At 46.1% G+C, this 18,875-nt stretch overlaps 1 protein-coding gene across 1 annotated transcript in view; it reads right to left on the reverse strand.

Moving 5' to 3' along the window:
* Positions 1-18,875, reverse strand: part of PRKX (protein kinase cAMP-dependent X-linked catalytic subunit) — a 117,810-nt gene that overhangs the window by 19,221 nt on the left and 79,714 nt on the right. Inside the window, 2 exon segments of the mRNA XM_045383907.3 lie at positions 4,436-4,493; positions 9,322-9,417. Coding sequence (XP_045239842.1) covers positions 4,436-4,493; positions 9,322-9,417 — 154 coding nt within the window.

An 18,875-nucleotide genomic window follows, 5' to 3' on the forward strand; every position in this document is an offset into this window, starting at 1 on the left:
TTTGAATGTTGGCCTGCCCTACTAGGTTGGGGAAGTTCTCCTGGATGATATCCTGAAGAGTGTTTTCCAACTTGGTTCCATTTTCCCCCTCACTTTCAGGCACCCCAATCAGACGTAGATTTGGTCTTTTTACATAATCCCATACTTCTTGCAGGCTTTGTTCATTTCTTTTTCTTCTTTTTTCTTTTGGTTTCTCTTCTCGCTTCATTTCATTCATTTGATCCTCAATCGCTGATACTCTTTCTTCCAGTTGATCGAGTCGGTTACTGAAGCTTGTGCATTTGTCACGTATTTCTCGTGTCATGGTTTTCATCTCTTTCATTTCGTTTAGGACCTTCTCTGCATTAATTACTCTAGCCATCAATTCTTCCACTTTTTTTTCAAGATTTTTAGTTTCTTTGCGCTGGGTACGTAATTCCTCCTTTAGCTCTGAGAAATTTGATGGACTGAAGCCTTCTTCTCTCATCTCGTCAAAGTCATTCTCCGTCCAGCTTTGATCCGTTGCTGGCGATGAGCTGCGCTCCTTTGCCGGGGGAGATGTGCTCTTATTTTTTGAATTTCCAGCTTTTCTGCCCTGCTTTTTCCCCATCTTTGTGGTTTTATCTGCCTCTGGTCTTTGATGATGGTGATGTACTGATGGGGTTTTGGTGTAGGTGTCCTTCCTGTTTGATAGTTTTCCTTCTAACGGTCAGGACCCTCAGCTGTAGGTCTGTTGGAGATTGCTTGAGGTCCACTCCAGACCCTGTTTGCCTGGGTATCAGCAGCAGAGGCTGCAGAAGATAGAATATTCCTGAACAGCGAGTGTACCTGTCTGATTCTTGCTTTGGAAGCTTCCTCTCAGGGGTGTACTCCACCCTGTGAGGTGTGGGGTGTCAGACTGCCCCTAGTGGGGGATGTCTCCCAGTTAGGCTACTCAGGGGTCAGGGACCCACTTGAGCAGGCAGTCTGTCCGTTCTCAGATCTCAGCCTCCGTGTTGGGAGATCCACTGCTCTCTTCAAAGCTGTCAGACAGAGTCCTTTGCGTCTGCGGAGGTTTCGGCTGTGTTTGTTATTGCCCTGTCCCCAGAGGTGGAGTCTACAGAGACAGGCAGGTTTCCTTGAGCCGCTGTGAGCTCCACCCAGTTCGAGCTTCCCAGCAGCTTTGTTTACCTACTTAAGCCTCAGCAATGGCAGGCGCCCCTCCCCCAGCCTCGCTGCTGCCTTGCCGGTAGATCACAGACTGCTGCGCTAGCAACGAGGGAGGCTCCGTGGGCGTGGGACCCTCCCGGTCAGGTGTGGGATATGATCTTCTGGTGTGCCTGTTTGCTTAAAGCGCAGTATTGGGGTGGGAGTTACCCGATTTTCCAGGTGTTGTGGGTCTCAGTTCCCCTGGCTAGGAAAAGGGATTCCCTTCCCCCTTGCGCTTCCCAGGTGAGGCGATGCCTCGCCCTGCTTCAGCTCTCGCTGGTCGGGCTGCAGCAGCTGACCAGTACCGATCGTCCGGCACTCCCCAGTGAGATGAACCCAGTACCTCAGTTGAAAATGCAGAAATCACCGGTCTTCTGTGTCGCTCGCGCTGGGAGTTGGAGACTGGAGCTGTTCCTATTCGGCCATCTTGCTCCGCCCCCCGAGACCCCATCTCTTAAAAACAATTTTTTTCAGAATAGATCTTAAGTGTTCTCACCACAAATAAATGGTAATTATGTGAGGTAATGCATATGTTAATGAACTCAATGGACCCATTTCACAATGGGTGCATATTTCAAAACTTCATGTTGTACATGATAAATAAAACCATTTTCATGTGTTAATTAAAAAAAAATAAAGTGTTTTCTTGAGTTTCTTTCAGTTTATCTCCATATCAGGAAGCTTTAACTAGACTTTAAGACCTAGTTTGAGAGTTCGTGAGCTTTTCCCCAATTCCTTTGATTGGGAAACTTGTTCTTCCCCCTCAGAAGGTACCTATAACGGTCACTATGCCATTCCCAGCAGATTCTAGATATGGGTCATCTGTAATTCCCTGCAGTCCTGGCAAGAGACCCAGCTCTTTTCCAAATGGCTGTGGCATTAACACAGGACCCATCCACTTTTGTGAAGAGCCGTGGCACAGATGAATCCACACTGTGCAACCCGGCTGGACAGGCTCCTTGGAGACCTGAAGGTATCGGCCCCTGTCTACAAATAATGTAAAGGACAGAAGCTTGACTACAGTTACCGGGTGAACAATGTCCCTCAAAAAGATACGTGCATGTCCTATCCCCCAGTGCCTGTGAATATCACTTAATTTGGAAATAGGGTCTTTGCAGATGTAACTAAATTAAGGTTCTCGAGATGACATCATCCTGGAGTAGGGTGGGCCCTAAATCCAGTGACAGGTGTCCTCATAAGAGACAGAAGAGGAGACACAAACACAATGGAGAAGGCCATGTGAAAATGGAAGTAGAGACTGCAGTGATGCAGCCACAAGCCCAGGGATGCCTGGAGCCCCCAGGAGCTGGGAGAGGCAGGAAGGATCCCCCCTAGAGCCTCTGGCAGGAAGCAGACACAATTATCACACATTGGGCAGTGGCCCCCAAAATATATGGCCATGTCCTGACTCCCAGTACCTGGGAATGGAACCCTACACGCAAAGAGGGTCTTTGTAAATGTAATTAAGGGAAGGCTCTTGAGAAGAGATAATCCTGCATTAGGGTGACCCGAAACCCAGTGACGGGCATCTTTCTGAGAGACAGAAGAGGAGACACAGACACAGAGGAGAAGGTCACGTGAAGAAAAAGACAGAGACTAGAGTGATGCGACCACAAGCCCAGGGATGCCTGGAGCACCCAGGGGCTGGGAAAGGCAGGAAGGATCCTCCCCTAGAGCCTCTGGAGGCCTGAGACACCTTGATCTCAGACTCCTGGTCTCCAGGATGGGGAGAGCATAAACTCCTGTTAAGCCCCTAGTTTGTGGTCCATTGTTATGGCAGCCACTGGAGACTCCTAAACCACACAGAGGGCCCCAAGAGAGCCCAGTGGTTCAAGCCTCACATCCTGGTGTACTGTGTCTCCCCAGACTGTAATTTACAGGGTCAAGACATATATGGAAGTTCCTCCAAGTATAAGTCCCTCCAAGGTTGTCCAGAGCTAGAAATAGCCAACAAAAAGTTCATGAATTCTATCAAATTCGGGGATGCCAAAACTTGCATATAAGGTATGATACTACTTACAGAACAGTCTGTTTGTCAATTATGCATTTGCCTCCACACACAAAGTTTGTGGAAATCATACCTGACGCACAACTTTTAAAATCATCACTTGCGCACGTAAAACATATACTCCCATGTCCATGGCGAACTACTCACAAAAGCCGAAAGGTGGAAACAGCCCAGGTGTCCGTCCATGGATGAACGGACAAACAAAACAAGGTCTGCCCACACGATCGAACACTATGTGCTCATGAAAAGGAAGGAAGCCCTGACACAGGCTATAGCCTGGATGAACCTTGAAGACATCTGCTCAGAGAAAGTCAGACGCAAAAGCTTACATTTTGTACAATTCCATTTTCAGCAGGGCCATTTTTAGCAGAGCCCAGAATACCGAACCCTACAGAGAAAGTCAGTAGATTAGTGGCTGCTTAGGGTCGGGGTCCCCAACCCCTGGGCCACAAACTGGTAGTGGTCCATGGCTTATGAGGAACCAAAATGGGCCACACAGCAGGAGGTGAGCAGCAGGCAGGTGAGCGAAGCTTCACCTGTATTGACGGCTGCTCCCCATGACTGGCGTTAGCACCTGAGCTCCGCCTCCTGTCAGATCAGCGGTGGCATTAGATTCTCATAGGAGCACACACCCTGTTGCGAACTGCGCATGTGAGGGATTTAGGTTGTGTGGTCTGTGGAAAAATTGTCTTCCACAAAACTGGCCCCTGGTGCCAGAAAGGTTGGGGACCGCTGGCTTAGGGCAAGAGAGGATGAAAGAATAGCAGCACAGTGATAGCTGAAGGGTGCAGGGTTTCTTTTTTGAGCTGATGAAAATGTTCTAAGATTAACCATGGGGCTGGCTGTACATAATCGTGTGTATACTAAAAGCCACTGAATTGCACATTTTAGATGGGTAAATTGCAAGGCGTGTGAGTTCACGCTCCATAAAGCTGTTTAAAAAATAAAATAAATAAGTCAACAAAATAATGAGTAATAACTTAGGAATTGTTACTGCTCTATTACCTTGCTTGAGGGGAGGGGAGATACAGTGTAGACCCAGTTTGACGTTGTGTGCCCAGAAACTCAGATTTGATAGATCTTTCCTGGCAGTTTCAAGTAAAATAAAAAATAAATAAATAAAGCACCAGATCTGAAATTTGGGCAGTGATTAAATCCGACCGCTAAACCTTGGTTTATATCTGCACGTGTCAATATGGGTGTCAGACGGCAGACACGCACATCGGGTACCACTGAATACCTATGGGATCAAATACTGACCTTCATGTTTCCTAATCGCCTTGTTCTGTCAACCACGAGCAGTTTCTTAATGAGGTCTCTGTGTAGGGGAAGGAGACAAAAAAAAAGAAAAAGTGACAGATTATATATCCACATCAGCAAACGCGGCACGGCAACAGAGATAAGGTCTACCCACTCCGAGGACCACGGCTCATTTCCATTTTAGCAAAACATTTTCTAGTGCTTATTTCCTACCATCACCGGCTCTTAAATAACCTATGCAAGGCTGGGTTGCCCCCTGCATGGCTGAAGCTAAGGGAAGGGGGTTGATTACATCTTTGTCAAGAAACTACCCCTTTGAGTAGAAAAGGGTGAAATTTGTATGTGCCTGCAGGGAGGATCCAGACACTTAACGTAAACATGCCTGTCAGGCTGTCCCTGCAAAATAGAAGACATCTGCTTTCACCAGCATCCACCGTCACACGCTGCCCTGGGGGTCTGCTTTCACCAGCATCCACAGTCACACGCTGCCCTGGGGGTCTGCTTACTGATGGGATTCCTGTTGTAAAAGGCTGGCTTTCCCATAAGCACACACATTAGGATGAGTCTCCTAAGTCTGCTTCTTCACTTGTAATCTTCCTTTTTAAATAACAGACCATGTCAGAAACACAGCAAGCCGGAAGGCTGGGCACACTGGCTCACACCTGTAATCCCAGCACTTTGGGAGGCCGAGGCGTGCGGAACACTTGACGTCAGGAGTTTGAGACCAGCCTGGCCAACATGGTGAAACCCCATCTCTACAAAAAACAAAAACTTTAGCTGGGCATGCTGGCACATGACTGTGGTCCCAGCTACCTGAGAGGCTGAGGCACAAGAACTGCTTGAACACAGGAGGTGAAGGTTGCAGTGAGCTGAGACTGAGCCACTGCACTCCAGCCTGGGTGACAGAGCTACACTCAGTCTCAAAACAAACAAACAAACAAACAACAACAACAACAGCAGCAAGCTGGTTCAATTAGGATGGGTAGTTAGAGATGATGTTGAAGACTTCTAGTAGATTAGGCGAGTTTTAAGATGCGCATTTATGGAAGTGGAAATGATCACGTGTGTCTGCATGTACACATATAATACACAGAGTATATTATGTATAATAATATACACAACATGAAATAATAATATAATATATTGAAGTCCCCCCAAACAATCCAATACCCACGACCCCGGTGTAAGCATCTAGGCTTTCCTGGCATAAACTACGTCCCAGGGAAAGTAGCATGAACTTGGACTGGGCCACTCCCAGGTTCGGTGACGGACTGCAGAGACTCCGACAAGCCAGGTGACGTCCCAGGGTCAGACTCCACCATCTAGACTGTGAATCTCACCAGTCCTGTCTGATCGGAAATTCCTGCCACCATGCTTTCTGAATTACAATGGGATGCTTGTCAGACTTCACTGCTTCTTTGCCTCTAAGTAAACCTCAGAGACCATCTGTCCGCCCACCTGAGGCTGGGATTTTGTATCCATCCTGCAAGGCTGAAAAGCTTTGAGCAGGGTGGGGAATATAAAAAAATCACCGAAAAGTTACAAACCTTTCCACTACTTAGTGAGTTTCTCCTTCATTATTTTGACATGCTCCCCTCTGCCAAATAAAAATCAAGGTCATCAAATGCTATACCCCCAAAACATTCCCAAATAAATGTGGGGCTTTTTCCTCATATGATTTACACCACTGCCTGCCCCCTTATCACACACACTTAAACTTAAAGCTCACTGGAGTGGGATTATAAGAAAGGTTTATTTATGCTTTTATATTTTAAATAAACCTGTTTTCTTATAATCCCAGTCCAATCACCTTTAAGTGTGTACACTAATGGGGCAGGCAGTGATGTAAATTATAGTGGAAAAAAAGCCCTATGTTTATTTCAGAATGTTTTGGTGATCACCTTGATAAATTTCAATTTGTGTGTGTGTGTGTGTGTGTGTGTGTGTGTGTGTGTGTGTGTGTGTGTGTGTGTGTCTGGCATGTAAGAAAACAAAGTGTTTGATGACCTTGAATTTTTTTTTAATTCTTTTGGTGTTTGGCATGTAAGAAAATGAAGATTTATTTAAAATACAGGGCACAGTGGCTTGTAATCCCAGCTACGCAGGGGGTTGAAGTGGGAAGATCACTTGAGACCAAGAGTTCGAGACCAGCATGGGCAACATAGTAAGGCCCCCGTCTCTACAAAAAATCAAAACATCGGCCAGACATGGTGGTGCAAGACTGTAGCACCAGTTACTCGGGAGGCTGAGGTGGGAGCATCATTTGAGCCCAGGACGTTGAGGCTGAAGTGAGCTATGATTGTGCCACTGCACTCTAGCCTGGGTGACAGAGCAAGACATCCAACTCTTAAAAAAAAAAAAACAAAAAAAAGTAAAATACCAAAGCAAACTCTTATAAAGCAGAGTCTAGAAAGTAAAGAGTGTGGATGGGAAGGGGCCCCCGAAGACGCAAAGCCCTATAAAGGAACAACAGAAGTGTCCACAGCTGTAGATGGGTCCCTTGACCCCAGGATAAGCGACACATCTGCCGGCACTCTTTTGATGCACTATAGCCAAAATTCTAAATTTTATTTATGATCCTGGCACCAGCTGGCTCCTCTCAGATGCAGGTACTTTCAGGCATGAAAAAAGCCCCGGCAGATAATACCTCTACTGAACTGGCAACAAGTCCCAAAGCTTTGTTTTGGTGTTTTCTTTTAAATGATATTTCTTTCTATAAGGAATGTCAATCCTGACATGCCATTTGCCCAGGCGACATGTTTACCGGGTCAAATGATAAAAGTTGCAGGAACCAACATACGACTTTAAGAAGCTGAGAATCAAAATTCTAGCATCACGGCCAACCAGGAACAGTGATTTGGATAAGAAAATGCATCATTAAGGCCAGGTGCAGTGGCTCACGCCTGTAATCCCCACACTTGGGGAGGACAAGGCAGGAGGATCAGTTGAGCCCAGGAATTCAAAAGCAGCCTAGGCAATGCAGCAAGACCCCCATAGCCATCTCTACCAAAAAATAAAAGGAAAGATATGAGTCACTGAGGTCTTGCTTCTCAGTCAATTTGAGAAGATTTAACAAATAATGGAAAGAAGTGAAGTTTTACTCAACTACCACTGTTCCTGCTCTTGGTGGACCCGCACTGGGTATGTAAAGAGACAGGGACATTGTGGGGAACACTGGAAGGGGCTGGGAGCTACATAACGAGAGGGATGTTAGATCAGACAGTACCAAGATGGTCACCGCTGGTTCTCTACTCTCTAGGAGAGAAAGAAGGAAAAGTGGCAAGAGTCCAGACTTTGATTATGCTTCTGGTGTGTTCTATTTTTGCAATTCCTTTTTTTGTTTGTTTCCACAGGACATTGGAAACCTCTCTCCCTCTCCCCCCGCCCTATATATATATATATGATTATTTTTTAAATTTTTTTTTGAGAGGGTCTCACTCTTTCACCCAGTCTGGAGTGTAGCAGTGCAATCACAGGTCACTGCAGCCTCAACTTCCTGGGCTCAAGCAGTCCTCCCATCTCAGCCTCCCTAGTAGCTGGGACTACAGGCACATGCTACCATGCCCAGCTAATTTTTGAATTTTTTTGTAGACATGGGGTCTTGCCACATTGTCCAGGCTGGCCTCAAACTATTGGACTGGCCCCAAGTAAGCCTCCTGAAGTGCTGGGGTCACAGGCATGAGCACCTCACCTTGCCAAACTCGATCATAAAAGTGCTTTGCCATCCACTTGATATAATGTCACTCGACTCAGATGGATTTGGGGCCTGAGAGACAGGTTCTACACAATCCTTTCTATTTCCTTCCAGAGCAGTTGGCTTCTGAGGTGCTGTTTCCCCTGACACCTCCCTGTCTTACCATTCACTGGACAGGGTGTTCCTTCTAGGCGATTCATTGTTAAGCGGAGCCTCGTTTTCTTGCTAAAGTCTTTTAAAACCTGCCTCTAGTGTGTCAAACACAACACAAGCTCAAGCCAATAAAACACGACCTTATCTTCTGTTCAGACTAAGAACCTCTGGTTAGGATGGGGTGCATTCGCCACCAAGAAACTCAACTGAACGTAGCCAGTGGCCCCATAAGGGGCATATTCAAAACAACCTGGTCCGTCGCCCTGAAATAAGTCTTCTCCAAACTGAACTTCCACTGGCTCACAAGAAAATAGGCCATGGAAAATAAAAGTTTAATTCTCAACTAGATGCATTCAGCTCTAGTTTGTGCCCAGGGCGCTGGTGCACCCATTAACTCATCTGAAAAATACAGTGAAACAAACAGAAATCAGTGCTTATTGCAGTAAAAATGGCTACCAGGTGACCCGATTGGGTAAGGTAGCCAGAAAACCAAAAGCATTCTTATATTTAACAAAGTATCTTTTCTCCCTATTGCAACAACCTTAATAAAATGTGCATCCAAAGTTGCCAATATCCAGCAACTATGTAAATGTTTGTAAAGCAACATGCTCAGAACTGAAAATGTTGACGTTAAAAAGGGCTTAGAGGTTGAGCATAATTTAAGCCGGAGAGAAAGGATAAAACTCTGCTAAACCCATCAACAGTTCTGCTAGCCACAGAACTAGGATCCTTCTTGTCAAATTCCAAAACTGCTCTCTCATAAAATACGACGACAAACTCATTCATTGGCTCATTTTAAACATAACATATCACCAAAAGAATAAAATACAGCCAAGACTCATTAAAATGTGAAGTTATCATTAAAGTAGAATACTTAAAATCTTTTTCTTTTCTTGTGGAAAAGACAACTGTCCAAAATAGTTTATGCGCAGCACATTTAATACCACAATATGGTATCCTGCTGAGTGCGTGTTTTCATGGTGATTTTAGACACTTTAAAAATAAACACACCCCATGACGAGGCAAACGGTTTACTTACTTTACATGGAAATCCAAATGTCTGGGGAAATCTATTTTGCCTGCAAGAATTTTCTGATAAATGCCAAACGGGTTGTCATCAAAAAACGGAGGAAACCTGTTAGAAAACCAAACATGTATTTTTAGTGGTGAGTAAGCATGGAAAAAAATCCCTGCTTTGTAAAGATAGCTATTTCTGCTTAACACAGGCAGAAGATAATTTATTTCACATGCACTCTTCCCCGCACACTGAAGTTGTCACGATCTGAAAGCACGTGACACTCAGATGGTTCTAAGAGGCAAGGCATCGTGTGCCGCAGCCCGATGTAAGGGAAGCTCCCTTGGAGAGAATATAAAGACGATTTGAGAGGCAGAAGGCAACTCCTTTGAGGCAGAAGGCAACTCCTTTGAGCATGTTATTCAGAGGGGCCACCAGCCCATTCCTTAACTGTGCACTAAACACTGGACGGAAATGCTCTCTCATGTTTACCGGGGTGAATCCACCACCGTGACCAAGCATGGAACTCAAACGTCTCAACAGCGAAAAGATAAGCAGTCCAATTAAAAAATGGACAGGTGGTCTTCACAGACATTTCTCAAAAGAAGACATGGAAAAGGCCAACAGGTATATGAAAAAAATGCTAAGTGTCACTAATCACCAGAGAAATGCAAATCAAAACCTCAATGAGGTAACAATCATCTCGACCCAGTTAAGATGGCCATTACCAAAAAGACACTGTAATCCCAGTACTTTGGGAGGCCGAGGCGGGTAGATAACCTGAAGTCAGGAGTTTGAGAGCAGTCTAGCCGACATGGTAAAACCCCATCTCTACTAAAACTACAAAACTTAGCCAGGCATGGTGGCACGCGTCTGAAATCCCAGCTACCCAGGAGGCTGAGGCAGAAGAATCACTTGAACCCGGAAGGTGGAGGTTGCAGTGAGCCAAGATCATACCATTGCACTCCAACCTGGGCAACAAGAGTGAAACTCTGTCTCAAAAAAAAAAAAAGACACATACACACAAAAATAACAAATGCTGGTGAGGGTGTGGAGAAAAGAGAACTCTTTTTTTTTTTTTTTTTTAAGACAGGATCTCGCTCTGTCTCCCAGGCTGGAGTGCAGCGGTGCAATCTCAGCTCACTGCAACCTCTGCCTCCCAGGCTCAAGCGATCGACCTGCCTCGGCCTTCCAAGTAGCTGGGACCACAGGCGCCCACCATCACACTGGCTAATTTTTGTACTTTTTGGAGGGGGCGGGGGGTTCACCATGTTGCCTAGACTGGTCTTGAAGTCCTGGGCTCAAGTGATCCACCCAGCTTGGTCTCCCAAAGTGCTGGGATTACCAGCATGAGCCACCGTGCCTGGCTAGAAAGGGAACTCTCATGCAACGCTGGTGGGAATGTAAACTAGTAGAGCCACCGTAGAGAAGAGTGTGGAGGTTCCTCAAAACACTAGAAATGGAACTCCCACATGACCCGGCCATGACATTACTAGGTATCTGTTCAGAGCAAAGGAAGCCATGATATCGGAGAGACATCGGCACGCCCATGTTTACCGCAGCACTATTCACAACAGCCACGATAGGGAATCAGCCTAGGTGTCCACCCGCAGATGAGCAGACAGTAAAGAAAAGGTGCTATCTACACACAGTAGAATACTATTCAGCCGTGAAAAGGAATAAAATCCTCTGATTGGCAGCAACACGGATGAAACTGGAGGACGTTACGTTAGGTGAAATAAGCCAGGAAAAGAACATTAAACAGTACTTGTGCTTACTCATACATGAAAGCTATAAAAAGCTGATCTCCTGAAAGGATAAAGAAGAACAGAGGATACTGGATTCTGGGAAGGGAAGAAGGGAGAGATAGGGAGAGGTTTGTTAAAGGATATAAGATAGGAGGAATATGTTCCAGTGTTCTATAGCCTTGTAGGGTGACCATAATTAGCAATAAAATGTCATACAGTTTCAAATAGATACAGGATATTCAATGTTCCTAACACAAAGAAATGGCAAATAATTGAAATGATGGATATGCTAATTAACCCTGATCTGATTACTCCATTCTTTGTATCAAAGCATCACTGTGTACCCCATGAATATATACAATTACTATGTGTCAATTTAAAAAATAAAATAAGCCTGGGAAATACGGCAAAACCCAGTCCTTAAAAAAAAAAATTTAGCTGAGTGTGGTGGTGCACACATGTAGTCCCAGCTACCTGGGAGGCTGACAGGGGAGAATCGCTTGAGCACAGGAGGTCAAGGCTGCAGTGAGTGGTGATCACATCACCACACTCCAGCCTGGGTGACAGAGTGAGACCTTGTCATAACATAAAATAACATAACATAACATAAAGTAAAATATAGGCTGGACGCTGAGGCTCATGCCTGCAATCCCAGCACTTTGAGAGGCTGAGGCGGGCAGGTTACTTGAGGTCAAGAGTTCCAGACCAGCCTGGCCAACATGGTGAAACCCGTCTCTACTAAAAATACAAAAATTCGCTGGGCATGGTCGCCGGTGCTTGTAATCTCAGCTACTCAGGAGGCTGCGGCAGGAGAATTGCTTGAACCTGAGAGGCAGAGGTTGCGGTGAGCTGAGATCGTGCCACTGCACTCCAGCCTGGGTGACAGAGCGAGACGGAGTACATAAATGAAATAAAATGTAAAATAATTGTTAAACTTTACAGTGGTAAATACGCCACTATGGCCAAGAACAGGACATCTTTCTCGAGGCTTCCTTCAGTCTACAGCACAAGCAGTACCTGATATGTCCTGCCTTGGAGAGCTCGGTACTGAGCCGGCTTGCACGGCACTATAAGGCACCCTCAATAAACTGCAAGTGAACGTCAGTGAACTACTTTTTTTTTTGAGACAGGTCTTGCTCTGTTGCCTCCAGGCTGGAGTACCGCAGCGTGATCCTGGCTCACTGCACTGAGCCTTGACCTCCAGGGCTCAAGCTATGCTCCCACGTCAGCGTCCTGAGCAGCTGGGGCTACAGGTGCACACCACCACACCAGGCTGATTTTTTTTTTTTTTTTAACTTTTGGTAGAGACGAAGTCTCACTATGTTGCCCAAGCTGGTCTCAAACTCCTGGGCTCAAGTGATCCTCCCACTTCAGCCTTCCAAAGTAATGGGACTACAGATGTGAGTCACCACACCCATCACTGAATTTCTTTATACTCCTCATTCACGGAACAATATGTGGCAAGCAACAGGTGATCAATAAATGTGTATAGGCCAATGAAAGAGCCCGAGTTTACCATATTTTTCTTTTTTGTGAGACAAGGTTTGACTCTGTCACCCAGGCTGGAGTGCAGTGGTGCAATCATAGCTCACTGTAGCCTTGAACTCCCCCAGGAGGCCATCCTCCCACCTCAGCCTCCCATGTAGCGGGGACCACAGGTGTGTGCCACCATGCCTGGCTAATTTTTTGACTTTCTATAGGGATGCGGTCTCACTATGTGACTACTTTTAAGGTGCAGGAGCAGAGTCTGTATCTGTAACTGAGACTGGGTGGTCTGCAAAGCTGACCAAAGCTCTTTGCCCCAAGAAAACCATTTCTTGACCCCTGAAGACCAGGAAAAAGACAGAAATACATGCAAATACAGCCTTGAAAATAGCGGTGCGTGTGTGAAAACAAGATTGTCATGCTATGCTTTGTTGACTGTAGTAAAAAGATTGCAGTCCTGCTGCAGAAACCAACAGACTTTAGTAATATCTAGAAATTTTAGAAATATGTGAAATAAACTAAAAAACATATATACTTAAAACTGCAAAGACCAAGATAAATCCAAGAACACCTAGAAGTCAACTGTATTAGTCCATTTGCAGTCTGCTATAAAGAACTACCTGAGACTGGGTAATTTACAAAGAAAAGAGATTTAGGCCAGGCACAGTGGCTCATGCCTGTAATCCCAGCACTTTGGGAAGCCAAGGCAGGCAGATCACGAGGTCAAGGAGATCGAGACCATCCTGGCTAACATGGTGAAACCCCATCTCTACTAAAAATACAAAACATTAGCTGGGCGTGGCAGCGGGCGCTTGTAGTCCCAGCTACTCAGGAGGCTGAGGCAGGAGAATGGCGTGAACCCAGGAGGAAGAGCTCGCAGTGAGCCGAGATAGTGCCACTGTACGCCAGCCTGGGTGACAGAGTGAGACTCCGGCTCAAAAAAAAAAAAAAAAAAAAAAAAAAAAAAAAAAGAAGAAGAAGAAGAAGAAAAATAAAAGAAAGAAAAAGAGATTTAATTGACTCTCAGTCCCGCACGGCTGGGGAGGCCTGAGGAAACTTACAAATCATGGCGGAAGGCGGAGGGGAAGCAGGGCACATTTACCTGGTGGCAGATAAGTGACAGCGAGCAAAGGAGGAAGTACTACACTTTAAAACCATCAGATCTCCTGAGAACTCTCACGAGACAGTACTAGGGCAATGTTGCTAAACCATCAGAAACCACTCCCATGATCCAACCACCTCTCACCAGGTCCTGCCTCCAACACTGGGGATTACATTTAAACATGACATTTGGGTGGGGACACAAAGCCAAACCACATCATCAACCAGTAAGTGTATACTACACACCTACATGTCCGAGGCACAAGTTGTACTTCTGACATTTTCTCATACTGACCAGGACAGAGACTCATATTGGCTCAAAGTCATGTTTTCTATTTAGCTTCTTTTGACTTAGATACTCCAATTCAGGTATTCTAGCAATGGAAATACCTTACAAAATGGAGCTTTCAAATGATACCCTCACTGATGATCAGAAATGCCAATGAGCAAAAATAATTCTCTTGTAGATTCCAAATCACTTCCTGACCTTAACGAAATTCAGTGGAGTGGGTGGAATGAGAGGTCTCCAGGAAGTTACATCTGTGATCCTGCCCCACCAACCTGCGAATGGGACCTTATTGGGAAATAGGGTCTTTGCAGATAGAATTAACTCGAGGAGCTTCAGATGACATCATCCTAGAATAGGGTAGGTCCAAATCCAATGACAGGTATCATCGTAAGAGACTGAAGAGGAGGCACGCACACAGAGGAGAAGGCCACATGGGAACAGAGGCAGAGATGCAGTGAAGCGGCCACAAGCCCAGGGACTCCTAGAGCCCCCAGGAGCTGGGAGAGGCAGGGAGGATCCTCCCCTAACGCCTCCAGAGGGAACTGGATACACCTGTAGTGGATTGAACTGTGGCCTTCAGAAAGATCCATCCACGTCCTAATGCCCAGACCTGGAATGAGACCTTATTCAGCAACAGGGTCTTTGCAGATGTGATTAATTGAAGGATCTTGAGATGAGAGCGTCCTGGATTAGGGTGGCCCTAAATCCAATGACAGGTGTCCTTCCTTCTAAGAGACCAAAGGGGAGACAGAGACACGGAGGAGAAAGCCACATGAAGGTGGAGGCAGAGACTGCAGTGATGTGGCCACAAGCCCAGGGACTCCTGGAGCCCCCAGGAGCTGGGAGAGGCAGGAAGGATCCTTCCCTGGAGCGCAGTCCTGAGGCACTTTGATCTCAAACTTCTGGTCTCCAGGACTAGGAGAGGATACAATTCTCTTGTTTAAACCTTCCAGTCTGTGGTAGTTTCTAACAGCAGTGCCAGGACATTCACATGTAGAACTACACACATGATCTGTCCAATACACTTCAGTGAAGAAAAATTCAAAGGAAAACAAAGAGGAGAAATACAAAGTACAAAAATGAAAATCAATGGCAGAGGTGACAGAGAAGTGGGGGTGGGTTACATGAGGAAATGAAAGATACTAGAGAAAGGTAAATGATTAGGTGTGTGCAATGTGGCCTTAACACAGCATTTCTTCCTTCTTAAATAACATTTCAGTTGCTCATTTTGCACTTTAGCACGAAGGTGACTTTTCCAATAGCATCTCTCTTTGGTCCGCTGGTTCTGGAGTTACGAGCCACCACAATGTACTGATAAACCACCCAGGCCAGGCTGGGAAGCAGAGCTCTGAGTACGGACACTCGTCAGATCTGCGTGTCCGATCTGCGTCAACACTGCCGCCTCAGACGTGAACAACCTCCCGAGCCCGTCCTCCCTCACCCACCCGCAGAGTTCTCTGTAACAGTAGTTGGGGGACTTGTATTCCTGTTTCTCTCTAGGTTTGGGTGGTGACCCTGTCTGAATACATTCAGCTGTGTGACTTGATCGGGGAAATGCACAAATACAGGAATGGAGCATTAAACTCCAGGAGGAAATGTGTCATACATACCTAAAAACATTTATGGAGAATATTAAATGACGTGTTGTTGGACAGTAGACAATACATAAGATCATGGGAAAGGTATTTAATAAGCAGAAAAAAATAAATAGTAAGTGAGCACTAACTGATGATCTTGCCCGAAAGAAAAAGCAGAAACTGTGTGTGTGTGTATGTGTCTGAGAAACAGCACTCCCCCGGACGCCTGGGCAGTGCCCTCTGAAACCCTCAAATTTTTGTCTCTAAACATACAGACTGCTTCCAATTCTTACCAAGTGAAGAATAAATTCTCATTATATGGCATTTGGCATTATTAAGCAAGCTAAATTGATCTGTGGTGACAGCTATACTAGTAAGGGCAATCTACTAATCAGCATGAATGCAAGCTCGAGATTTTCACCTGAAAAATTCACGCTCAGGCTAGGCACAGTGGCTCATGCCTGTCATCCCAGCATTTGGGGAAGCCAACGCGGGAGGATTGCTTGAGCCCAGGAGTTCAAGACCAGCCTGGACCACACGGTGAGACCTCGTCTCTACAAAAAATTTAAAAATTAGCTGGACGTGCTGGTGTGTGCCTGTGTTCCCAGCTACAGCTTCTGTAGTCCCAAGAGGCTGAGGCAGGAGGATCGCTTGAGCCCCGGAGGTCGAAGCTTCAGTAAGCTATGACTGTACCACTGCATTCTAATCTGGACACAGAACAAGACCCTGTCTCAAAAGAAAAAAAAAAAAAAAACGCTCATGCAGTGGCTCACGGCTGTCATCCCAGCACTTTGGGAGGCCAAGGCAGGTGGATCCCTTAGAGCCTAGGAATTTGAAATCAGCCTGGGTAATATAGCAAGATCCTATCTCTACAAAAAAATTTTTAAAAATTAGCCAGGTACAGTAACGTGTGCCTGTCATCCCAGCTACTCAGGAGGCGGAGGTGGGGGGTTTGCTTGAGCCCAGGAGGTTGAGGCTGCACTGAGCTGTGACTGCACCACTGCACTCCTGACTGGGCAACAGAGCAAGACTCTGTTAAAAAAAAAAAAAAAAGAAAAAGAAAAGAAAAATGAAAAAGAAACACACCAATTGTGCCACTAGCTCTATCATTTGCCAGTAAAATTTGAATGTAATTATTCCACCTATGTACATCTTCCAGTAAAGTGGACGGTCCAGGCAGAGATGCCCTGGGCGCTGCAAGCTGATGTTCTCCCTTGTACTCAGCTGGGAAAACACCCTCCTAAACTATCGGCCGACACATTCCCTGCCCCACTTTCGAAGGCCGGGGCCGGCCTTGGAAGATGGGTGCTTTGGAAATGCATTCACGAAAAGGAAGGCAGAGGCTTTTAGAGAAAAGAAGAAAGCCGTCACTAGAATTTCACTAGAATTTCATCCCACCTTGACTTCTTCCTCAAAAATCCTTGTCCCGATACCTTCAGATTAAAATCTAAAATCTAGGCCAGGCGTGGTGGCTCATGCCTGTAATCCCAGCACTTTGTGAGGCCGAGGCAGGTGAAACACTCAAGGTCAGGAGTTCGAAAGCAGGCTGGCCAACATGGTGAAACCCCATCTCTACTAAAAATACAAAATTAGCCAGGCATGGTGGCGTGCACCTGTAACCCCAGCTACGCGGCAGGCTGAGGCAGGAGAACTGCTTGAACCCAGGAGGCAGAGGCTGCAGTGAGCTGAGATCACGCCACTGCACTCCAGCCTGGGCGACAGAGAGAGAGTCCCTCTAAAGAAAAAAATAATAATAATAATAATAATAATAAATAAATAAATAAATAAATATAAAATCTGTGCTCCTCAGATGAACCAGGGTGGGTGAGGTGGGAGATGAGACAGGGGAATTCAAGGGCCAGATAAAGCGGAAGGAGCAAGCACTGGGGTGTGTGAGGGTTGGGGCTGAGCGGAGAGTTTGAAAATATAGCCCCGGGCGCGTTCGCGTGGGCATCATAGCAGTGGCTCTCAAAGTGCAGTCCCAGGGTGGCTTCCCGACCCCAATTTAGGGATGGGTGAGGTCGTTTTTCTGACTCCAGCTTTGAATAGTGATGAATTTTCTTCCTATGCCTCAACTCAGCAACACGCTATGCAGCACAGCAGACAGTCTGCAGATGAAGGGAGGAGAGGCCAGCAGTCCTGGTGAAAGCTGGACACTAAGAGATTCGCAAAACCCAGAAAACACGGCCAACCTCCTCACGAACGTTTTCTCTCTGTCACCCAGGCTGGAGTGCGGTGGCGAGACCACAGCTCACTGCAGCCTTGACCTCCCAGCCTCAGTGATCCTCCTGCCTTAGCCTCCCAAAGTACTGGGACCACAGGCGTGCACCACCAAGCCCAGGCAATTGGTTTATTTCATTTTATTTTTTGTAGAGATGGGGTCTCACTATGTCGCCCAGGCTGGCCTCCAACTCCTGGGCTCAAGTGATCCTTCCACCTCAGCCTCCTGAAGTGACAGGATTACAGGCGTGAGCCACCGTGCACAGTCTGAATGGTTTCAATTCTAGAAAGTGCGGTTACACATTTTTTCCATTAAAAAATGCCATTTATGTTCACCTCTGTGATTATTATTTAACTTCTCATATATATTACTTATGTATTCTGTTTATTTATATTTCAGTCCCACTTTAATTTCAAATGCAGTCAGCGTGGACAGCTGTAACAGAAATGAAAGTTCTGCGGGTTGTTAATAACTCTGAGCTATGTGTTAAAGGGTTCCCGAGGCCAGCATGTTTGAGAACCGCTGCACAATGCCTGACGCTCTCCATGGAAGAGGCTTCATTGCAAAGAGATTCTACCTTCTCTAGAATCTTCTGCACCCTGTCTGCTATGCTGTATTGTCTTAGTTGACACCTATGAGGAAAATTCATCACTATTCAGATCTGTCGTTGGAAAAATGATCTCACCCATCTGCTAAAACACACTTCCGGAACCCAACAGTCCTCTGGGATCCCTCTTTGAGAATCATTGCTGTCATAACTAAGACAAGATGCCCCGGGGCTTTTTCTCACCCTACACTCTGCTCTATGCCGTGCGTGCCCCTGTGTTTTGTTCTTGATGCTTTAGCTGATTTTTTTTTTTCTTTTTCTGAGTCAGTGTCTTGCTCTGTTACCCAAGCTGATGTGCACTGGTGCAATCTCAGCTCACTGTAGCCTCAACTTCCTGGGCTGAAGCAATCCTCCCACCTCAGCCTCCTGAGTAGCTGGGACTACAGCTACATACAACCACACCCAGCTAGTTTTATTTTTATTTTTTGTAGAGATGGGGCCCCACTACGTTGCCCAGGCTGGTCTTGAACTCTTGGGCTTAAGCAATTCTTCTGTCTCAGTCTCCCAAAGTGCTGGGATGACAGACAGGCATGAGCCACCGCGTCTAGGC

This window comes from Macaca fascicularis, chromosome X, assembly GCF_037993035.2.
Source record: "Macaca fascicularis isolate 582-1 chromosome X, T2T-MFA8v1.1".
NCBI lineage: Eukaryota > Metazoa > Chordata > Mammalia > Primates > Cercopithecidae > Macaca > Macaca fascicularis.